Below are 10881 nucleotides of genomic sequence, written 5' to 3'. Positions count from 1 at the left end.
GGGGGGGGGGTCAAAGGGAGAGGGTAATCGACACCAGAGTCAAAGAGGCGTCGATAAGATGCATTCTATATACTCTTGTAATTTACAAAAAAAAACGAACGTACGACGAAATCGAAAAATTTCAGAGAACTTTAAGATTTTCAAAAGTTATAATATATTATAAAGAAAATTAACTTTATAGAAAAATCAAATAGTAAAATATTTGAATAAAATTATTTCAAACATTTTCCGCATATAAAATATTTTAAATATAGATAATTACATAAATTTTTAAATCTTGATTGACATTATTCGAATAGAAGTAGAAGGCTGTTTTTCAAGTTCGTCGCATGATGGGAAAAGACACTCACTTGTGCCATTACATGGTAAATTTGGATATTGTGATAAACATCGACAGTACATTCGTCGTGTTAACTACTTTTATCCAATTAATTAAATTTATTAATTGGACAAATTTTCAGGGTGAGTTTCGGGATCGACACTCTATATGCTTTTGTGATTAAGTAAGGGACGCAATTATACTGGGTCATTAATTATCACTATTTATATCTTACAAATTAACTCTCACTTCTCGAGCAAAATTAGTTTCTCGCTAATTTCAGTCTCGTGATAATTTTGCATTTAATTTTTTACTCTAAAATTCGTTGATTTTATTGTTACATCGAACAAAAGTTTTACTTGATGTTCGTTTCAGTCTCTTCAGGATTACGAACCCAGTGGATTGTCGAAGAAAACATAATGAATGCCTGACTATCGTTCAATCCGTTGAACAATCTCGAGGAAATATTTTTCACGGGCACGACATGAGTGCCGTTACAGGAATGTGACATCACGGGGAAACACGAAAGGGGAAAAATGTCTTAGGTACCCGTACTAAGTACCTTAAAATGTTGCAATCGGCGTTTCTTCGTCATCGTCGAAGAGCCGACGAAAAGAAATTATGATAGACGTAAAAGCATGAAAAATCGGCAAAAGAGTGAACGGCGAAGCAACATCAATGCGATTCAGGTCCTGTTCTTTGCGAGAAATTGGCTTCTCGTTCACGAGCTGGTTCGATATCTCTCGCTCGTTCGTCGTCTGTGGAGCCGGATCAACTCTTAGGGAATTGCCGAATCGAGGCGCTTAAACCTTGACTCGCGGGGACTGACAATACCTTCTCGATCAGCACGATCGATCCGTCGTTTGTCGTCTTATTGTACCTTCTCGATCAGATCGATACATGCGAGCAGGTCCATGCCAAAATCAATGAAGGCCCACTCAATGCCCTCCTTTGTATATTCCTCTTGTTCGAGGACGAACATGTGGTGGTTGAAGAACTGCTGCAGTTTCTCGTTGGTGAAGTTGATGCAGAGCTGCTCGAAGCTGTTGAACTGTTCGAGAGCAAGAAATAGGCATGCATATGTGTATATGTCATTTTATATTTTTCTTCCCTTTTTTCCCTCCGCACGTTTTGGCACGTTTTTTTGCGCTTTCATGATTTTGCCGTCTCGTTCCTTCCTTACACACGTGAGGGTCAACTTACAAAGGGTTTCTTTAAAAACAAACCTTTTTACAGAATTGTAAAATTATCCCAAGTTTCGTTTCGAAACGATTGATATATGTCAAAATATTCTCAATCAAGTTTTTTTTTTCACGATATTTCAAACTAGAAAAATAATTTTGCTCTATCTAATATATATATATATACATATATATATTTTTTTTTAATATATTTCATTATGTATAACTTTTCTCCACTAAAATTCGTTGAACTCTATAAGATAAGAAATCAGATTCGTAAAATATTCGGATTCTATCGTTTCGATTTATCCGAAACTTCAGGCTGTTTAAGATGTCATTAACGAGAATCCATGGGATTTTATCTACAGGGTGTTCTCGTAGTACGAATCGGTGATGTAGCGCACCGTTTATTGATAGGATAGATTGGTGTCAACTTTACCACGACCTAGCATGAGGTCGCTCTTTCGGGTTAAAACTTGTGGTATACTGCTAGAATGCTCGAGTATCTCGATTTTGATGTACAGAATATCGATCGATATATTTATGCATATCCATAAAATGTAACATAAAAAGAGTGATTCAGAAATTAAAATTTAAAATTATTAAATTTTAAATAATATACTTTATATTATTAAATACTATAAATCAACAAAATTAATTAAAAACTTTATGGCATTAAATTATTTTCACTTGAATAATTGTTATAGGATATGCAATTTTCATTTTTATATGAATTTTGAGAAGTATCATCGATTATTCTGAACATGAGTTTGTGATTCAAATGGTGTAAGATGTCTGATTACAAACAAAATATCTTTGTAAGTACCAAATATATGGGGTCCAACAATATTAGTCTACTTCCAATAACTACTATTATCAACTGTAATCAAATACGTCAAAGAAGGAAACCAACGTAAAAGGGTTTCTGAACAATCTTGACCGTCCTGTTCGCCAATGGACAGTTAAACGTCGTATATAGTTTACTCAAGAAAAGAAGGCAGTGGACGGATTAATCATCTTTAAACTACCACATTTACTTTACGTGAAGTCCACTGTTTCGATGATGACAATGGGATATTCGATCGCTGACAATGAATGAAAAAATTAAACTCTTTACCTCTGATGCTGTGTGTGCCTCTTCGAATCTTTGACAGAATGAGAATTCTTCGGGAAATCTAAGAGTATGCTTTTTGATAAAGCGATTCCTATGGAATCATGCCGTTTCAATGAAAATTGGAGGCTAATAATCGGAGAAATTCTACTATTTCTATCGAGGCGTGCATTCTAAGAAAAATTTGGGGCAGCTAGAAGGGATTTTTTAGAATCATGCATCTTTTTTTTCGTCGGCAAATGACTATTCTAATTATAATATCTCGGAAAAATAATAAAAATATAAATGCAATTCAGGATGATACAGAACAATTCAGAAAATTCACGAAATATTTAAATTCATATTAGATTTACAACATCTTAAAAGGGGCAATGACGTTTAAGAAATCGTTTATAAAATTATTCAATACAAATTCTCGAGTTCATTCCAGATAATATAAATTCATTCAGGAGATTAACGTAACGCCTAAATTCACGCCAAGACTTACAGCAATCCAACAGGTCGGAGACATTCAAGGAATTATCCAAAAAAATATTTAAAAATATTATTCTGGATAATGCAGACCCATTCGAGAATCTAACGAGACATCTAAGTACACAACATCCCAAAGGAATAAGAACATCCGGGAAATCCAGGGATCTAAGAAGATCTAAATCATCCTCGGAGAAATTCATATTTCATCGAGATTAACGGTTAACGACAAGATTAACGTGCGACTAACTAGGGACCTACAAAGATCTATAGATCTCCTAGAGAGATCGCGTGGGGGAGGAGGGCGGATCGATCGTTCACCTTCTCGATCAGCTCGATACAAGCTAGCAAGTCCATTCCAAAGTCAATGAACTGCCAGACAATTCCCTCCTTCTTGTACTCCTCTTGCTCAAGCACGAACATGTGATGATTGAAAAACTGTTGCAACTTCTCGTTGGTGAAATTGATGCACAGCTGCTCGAAGCCGTTGAACTGCGAGATACCGAGGTACCGGGGTATAATTACGGGTTCTAAAGGAGAATCTTTCGACGACTGATTCGATACGATCGGCTCGAAACATCATGCGAATCCCGATTCGCTTCTCGTGACTCTCGCTCGATTTCGAGAGCCTCTTTCTTTCCTGCCTTACTTCGTCGTGGGAGAAAGTGAGGTTCGTGTAATGATCAAAGGTGTAAATTTTTCACACCTTCGGCGTCATTTTTTTCCATGTGATCAATTTCATTTACGATCACGTCGACGATTTAACAAAGAAAACAAAGCTTGTGTTTTTCTTTTTGATACAGGGTGCGCCGGAAAAGCAGTATAATAAACAGCAAAATTTATTTTCTATTAATATTTAATTAAATATTAATATTTAATATTAAATAATTAAAATGCATATTTAAATTCGATCAATATCTGTCTTAAATTTATCTTAAAGGATAGAATTGTACGATTTGGTCGTGCTTTTTTAATCAATCAAATATCGATAGAAAAAATACTGTCCTATCATTATTATACAAACTTTTCGAGGCATCTTGTATAATACAACAGCGATATTTTCCTAAAAATATTTTTTCAATGTCTGTACGCGAGAGCTATAATGGACGAAATAATAAAATATAAATCGCTCAAAATTTTACGCAAAGATCGTCGACGATCACGTTGATGTATATATATTTGTGTGTTTGTATGTTTATGAATCACGGCTCGGGGAAAACTTACGTCGAAGATCTCGAAACCGGCGATATCCAGTACACCGATAAAGTGCTGCCTCTTTTGCTTGGTATCCAGGGTCTCGTTACACTTCTTCACCAGCCATTTGAACAATCTGTCGAACATCGCCTTCGACATAGCGCCCACAGAGTAGGCTACCTGATCCTTGTTACGACCTTGGGTAACGAACTCGTTACCGACCTTGATTCTTGGCTTCAGCAAGTTCTTGTAAAGATCGGCACAGTCGCAACCAAGAAGCTTAGCCACGCGCTCACCTTCCTGTAATACAAAGCGTGATTATTTCTCTTTCCGGCAACATTCTTTCTGGTCTCATTAATTCGAGGAAAAATGCCATATAACAATAGTGTCCGTTTTTGAGACAAATAAATTATAATTTAGAGATATATACATACTTTGACACATATATAAAAAGATATGAAAATATCGGTGGCAAAAGTCGCAAAAGTACTTAAAAGATTTTGAAATATTTCCAGAAATAAAGAAAAAAATAAATAATGCATTAAAATTGGCGAATTTAAAGATCCTAAGTGAAATAATTTAATTATTTTATATCACGTTAAAAAAATCTTTTACATTATTATTAAAAATGGCGAAAATAATAAAAAATCGTTTGTTATAAGTATAACAATTATAGTTTCTAGTAGCTATTTGTCAAATTCTCACCTCAGTGCCATCGGCTTCGGCCTGTTCCTCACGACCCCTTTGCTTGAATTTCATGCCACCCATATGCATGACGGCCGCGGTGATCTTGTAGATGTTATCCTTTTCTTCTTGAGTGAAGCCCAACACATCGAAGGCTTGCTGTTATGGAGAGAAGCCTCATTAAAATCTTCATTTCGTCGACATTCTCACGTCAGAGATCGTTTAAAATTACGAGGAATTGATTCGCGAAACATGTTCTAAATTTTTCCAAGATGCTTTACTATACTTTTTCTGAATTTTATTTAGGATATCGCTTCAGAAATTTAGAAACAGAAAAACGAGTGCTATATTTATAAATTAAGTTAGAAAATAATTTAATGATTCTTTATTATAAATCGAATTTAAAAAAAAGATCATAAAAAAGAAAATGATAATCCTTAGACTTCTCTGGCGTGATTCTTGTTATCAGTTTCAATAAATTTACATAGACAAGAGCGACAATTAGTGAAAATACACAAGGACGACACAAATAATTACACTCCCAAGCACGCCAAACAGTGGATGTAATCTATTACATTATACATTGCTCGGCTTTCGCGTTGGAAGTTGCGTAAAGAAAAAGAAAAGAGAGAAAGAGGAAGAAAGCTAGCGCAGCATCAAGCACGATTTCATCACATTATTGATTAAGATCGTTTAATTGACGATCGATCGAAATTTCCATCTTAAATGTTGAAAAGATTTGGAAGAAAACTCTTCAAAGTTCTTAAATTTCACAAACGTCGGTCAATTATAATCCTAGATTAATTGATCTTTAACCAATTAAACTAGATTTGAAGTTAATTGCGACGTTGATCGAAAAAGGAAACGACCGTAAAAATTCAGCTTCAATCAATTATGGGTCAATCGATTCTCCGTTTCTAATCATAATTCTGAAAGAAATCGAAGAATCAATCGGACTAAGATTGAAGTCGGCTGACTATTGATGAAATTGATCGGAAGCGTTCTCGCCGCAACGACGAGACGAAAAGCGAAAGCGAAGCTCGTGTTACGTGGCGATAGCTCCATTTCTCTGAGCTCCTGGTGTCAACGTGAATTAACACCGTCCACATAGTCTCTCAGGACTACTCTACACGACTACAAGAAGAGAAAAAAGAAGAAAAAGAAGAAGAAAATTTGAAGAAGAGACGACGAGAGATTGCGAGCTGGATCTTTAAATCACGTTCGTCGCAAAGTGCCTCTTTTGATAAAGAGGAACAAGATCGCCTTCAGGGTCAGCCTGGACGATTTCTCGTCGTGTCGATTCTAGCCCCTCTGTTTCTTTGAGGGGCAACTCGTATCGTCGTTCTTCTTTACTCGACGTCGCCCTCGATCGATGAAGAATCGCTTCCTCGAGGCTGCGTCTCCAAATCTACCAAAGTTTCAACCTGGGGAAAGGGGGGGGGGGCTTCCTACAGGGAAAAAGTAATTATCAAGGGTATCAACGGGGTTGTTAAATACTGGGACGTAACGTTCGAAGTATCGTTGAATCTTTCAATCAGGATGTAAGAGTCGAGAATTCTCTCGAGATTTCTCTAGTTTCTCCAAGTAAAAAAACTGGAGTCGGTATCAAAGGGAGAGCAATAGTACTACCGGAAGTAGGTGAAAATATCGTACTATTATATACATGATAGTTATGTGGAGATTGATAATGAAGCAACAATATCTGTCTATCAGGATTATGTGTACTTATACATACATATATATATATGTGTATGTTTATACATACACAAGCGTAATATTTAGTAATATGTAATATTTAATTAAATTTTATATTTTAAATTTTCATTTTTAATATTCTTTTAATTAATATTAAAATAATATATATGATAATAATATATAATGTGTTACACACACACATAAGATAATGTTTATATAATATTAATACGAAATAAATAGCAATATTATATTTTGAAATGATTACATTAATTTTTATATATAAGATTTTTTTATTTATTTAAACTCATAAACAGAAAAAATTGATAGATTAAAATAAATTGTTTTCATCTATTTATATTGATGAAAAATAAAAGCCAAAAAACTTGAAAACATCTAAGACAACAACAAATCAATTAAAAATTAAATTAATTTTTAAGATTAATTTGATAGTAAATAAAATAATTTGAAAATCGAGTGGCAATATTAAAAAAGTAATAATTTTATCCAATTATATTGCTGCTCATTATCATCCATGTAATATGTATACTAATATCATATGAACCAATATCTAGGACGAAAAAACAACAGCGATGTCAATCTTCAAAAGTTTAATTTATTATAATGGGATTATTTCGTTTTTAATCTAATAATAAAATATTCTCTTGATATGATTGACATCGCTGTACTAGGAGGGATAAGTTCATATATATTCAAATGATCTAAAGATACAGGGTTGATATTTTATAGACAAGGGGGGGAGCAACCTTTCTTCACAACCGGGGTAATAACTAAGAGGACTTACGTCCGTCAGTAAACATTCCTCGCCATCATCGACGTTGGGGATCGTGATCTTTCCTTGAGATACGTTGTAATAGTCGTATATGTTCTCGGACAAGTAACATTGTTCTGCGAAGCATTTCAAAGAACAAAGTTGCAGTTTCAAAAATCATTCTCGATATTCAATCTCGTTTCTGAGGATCCGATTATCGGTTCACCCTTGATCTATTAGCGGCTGTCGACTTGCGATGCCAAGCCTCGATCGTCGATCAATATGTCAGTTTTTGAGATTTGAAGCTTCTGTATAACTATAATTTCTTCAGAAAGATTTTAAAGAATTTTACATCTTAGATTTAAAAGATATCTAATAATAATATATATCCCTTTATTTCAAAAAGATATCTTTTCTCCTTAAAAAGTTCACATAGCAATTCTGATAAACTAATTGTTGCAGTACTTTACAAGAAGAAATTCTTCCTTTTTTTGGTGCTATTTTATCTCTGAAGTATCTATTTCAAAAACTGATTTTATTTCTTCTCAATATTATGTTTATTTAAAACTTATGTCTTTTATTTTTGAAAGAAGAATTTTTTAAATTCCATTTAACACAAAAAAATATAATACTTCCCAAGAAAAATTATTTGGGAGACAATCGAGTCTCAAAAGAGAGGAAAAATGAAGAAATTATCACGCCTTTTTTTTGCGAGTGCGCGTTTCTAACAGCCTGGCACATACATACATATATGGGGTGGACGATAAATTTAAGGTGGGCATATCGGGGAGCGGGGCGATCGGTTACTATCGTATTTCGACAGAAGAGAATACTTCTCCAGTGTGAGAAAGCCTCGCGCCCCCAATCTCCCCGCACCCCGATTGCGGCGGCAGGCAGCTTTCGCAGGCGGGGGGCGAGGGGGTGGCGAATCCTCGGGCAAACCTCAGCACCACTTTGCTCATCATCCGAAATAAAAAAAAAGAAAACAGAAAAATGATCCGTTTCAATATATTATATAAATTTAAAACTACGCCAGCTGAACAAAAAAGAACATTTATTGCTGTTTAATAAAATTAAAAAAAAAAAAACATGACTTTATAAATTAATGAAATATCAGATAATCCCTACAGAATTATCCTTCTAAGACTTTTCAATATTTTTCCCGCAGCAAAACTTGGTCTGCAATGTAAATTAATGTTGTTAAATAATTTCATAAGAAGCCAAGGGGGTCTGAATTTCGCCGAGGCTCAGAGACACCCTGGGGGCTGGACTTACATCCGTTGCATCCATCTCCAGACCGTCGTTGACTCCCGGAATTCTGGTCTTACCCTGGTTAATGTACGAGTAGTTGCTGATCCGGTTGCTCAGCATGGTCAGTTCTGTATTAGTTCACATTTTCTTTTTTCAACGCTCGATCTTATAATCGGCAAGCGAGCGATGGCGAGCGATCACCGTCGACACTTCGAGTCGTTTTGTCATTAAAAAAATTTTATTTCCCTTTTTTTCTCGGGAAAAAAATTTTCATCACATTAATTTGATTAACAAACAATTTGTAATTTGTAATCAATCAATTTTGCCATAAATTACACATTTGGCAAGTAATTTAGGATTGATTAAATAAATGATTAAATCAAAGAATTAATTAATTTGGATACTTTCATCAAAAATGATCGAAGTCGTCGGTGCTCGCGACGATTTGCAGAAAAAACATGGCAAGTTATTGGCGGCAAGTATTCGCTGAAAGAATGATAGAGCGATAGAGAAGAAAAAGAGAGAGAAATTGAGAAAGAAAAGAGAAGAGAGAAGTTAACACAGATGTCCGCGTGTGATGCTGTAAAAATATGTCTAGTTAATCGTGTGATATATTGAAGAGCTGTAATGAAAATGTAAAAGAGCAAAGAGATAAAGAGAGGAAGAAAGTAAAAGAAAGAAAGAAACATTAAATAAGAGAGAGATACAGATAACACATAAAGAGAGAAATATACAGAGAGATAACACATAGAGAGAGATGATAACACAAGTAACATTTCACATATACAAGAAAAACAAAATATGCAAGTAAAAGCTGATACAGAAGGTTCAAAGTGTATGGAAAAGAATCGTCGCTCAGTGTAGTACTTAATGAGCGACAATACTTTTCCAAAAGCGACTTCTCACATACGGAAAGGCGACAATTGTGTACACAGAGGACTTAATGCTTACATAGACCAGTGAATCTCGAGTAGAAAGTGAAACGATTAATAGAACCATCAATTTAAGAAATGACGATAAAATTACATATAAATTACAATAAAAAAGATTACTTTTTTTCTGCAGAAAACCGTGAAAAGCTTTTGTGAAAAACTTCAAAAAGATAACAAAAAGAAATAAGTATTTTTTACGTTACTAATAATAAAGAATTATTTACAAAAAAAAATATCTAAATAAAAGAAATAAGAGTTTATTTAATTTATTTTATCTAGACGCGATCATTAACGCCGGCTGATCCTGTCCGGTCGTTGCACTTACATCGGTAACCAAAAGCTCTTCGCCGTCATCGAGACCGGGTATCGTCGTCTTGCCTTGCGACACAAAGTGGTAGTCGTGGATGTTGTTGGTCAGCAGACACATCTCTACAGGATGACCGGGTAGAAAAAAAAAACATGCGGGTGGTTAGAACAGTCGATGGTGGACCATGCTTCCTGCTGGTTTTCCATCGTACTACATTGCGGGGGCGGATCCTATCTACAGGGAATCTGTGAACCCTTATGAGTTTGCGGGTTCTCTGCATCTCAAAAAGGCAGAGATGTCGGGAAGAACAAACAATTATACATAAGATGAAGCTACCTGTACTCATCAGGGGTTAGCTCGACGAGGAAACCAATCAAACGGCTTGCACTTTTCTATCAAAATTGTATTTTTTTATAAGTATTTTATAAACATGTGTATTTTTAGTTAAATCGTGAATTTAAATCTTTAGAATTAAGAGAAACTCGTTTAAAAATCAAAGAATTTGCCTTTATCTCGTATTAGAATATTTCTGATAAATTATCCTGATATAATTTCTTGTCAATTTTTTATTAATTATGTTTAAACCAATTTTTTGTAAGTTATTTTTATGCATGTATTCTCTGAGAGTCTCTGACAAAGGGTCAAGCAGTTTGAGATGGTTCTCTCGTCTACGATATCAACTCAAATTACTCTCTCAAAGTACGTTTCTACAGTACAGCTCTGCTACTCCTTCTGCGGATTGCGCTAGGAGAATGATATTATATACAAGATGTTTCAGCTCTCGTAGCAAAGATGTCTACTAACACACTGATACGTTACACAAGAGATACGTGTCCGTCGCTATCGAATTTCTTGAAATATAACAATTTTATCTAATTTCTTTTTTAAGAAAAACAAAGGCAAACAATGTAAAATAAAAATTATTTTAATCAAATAACATTTCTTTAAATTGTACTAATAAAAATCA

The 10881-nt window shown here is 34.6% G+C and overlaps 1 protein-coding gene across 17 annotated transcripts in view; it reads right to left on the bottom strand.

Moving 5' to 3' along the window:
- The window catches only part of LOC115242911 (myosin heavy chain, muscle), a 52596-nt gene that overhangs the window by 31041 nt on the left and 10674 nt on the right, over positions 1–10881 (bottom strand). For 6 of the 17 annotated variants that reach the window (XM_029819522.1, XM_029819505.1, XM_029819516.1 and 3 more), the window contains 4 exons: positions 9933–10036; positions 4982–5119; positions 4307–4576; positions 1200–1370 (listed from right to left, as the gene is read on the bottom strand). In XM_029819522.1, coding sequence (XP_029675382.1) covers positions 1200–1370; positions 4307–4576; positions 4982–5119; positions 9933–10036 — 683 coding nt within the window. Of the gene's footprint in view, positions 1–1199; positions 1371–3403; positions 3575–4306; positions 4577–4981; positions 5120–7457; positions 7562–9932; positions 10037–10881 lie in introns of all 17 variants that reach the window. The other 11 variants (XM_029819511.1, XM_029819515.1, XM_029819519.1 and 8 more) reach the window with 6 other exon arrangements.

The sequence above is a fragment of the Formica exsecta genome, unplaced genomic scaffold (assembly GCF_003651465.1).
Source record: "Formica exsecta isolate Colony F162 unplaced genomic scaffold, ASM365146v1 scaffold659, whole genome shotgun sequence".
NCBI classification, from domain to species: Eukaryota; Metazoa; Arthropoda; class Insecta; order Hymenoptera; family Formicidae; genus Formica; species Formica exsecta.
This window is presented reverse-complemented; position numbering and strand designations above follow the sequence as displayed.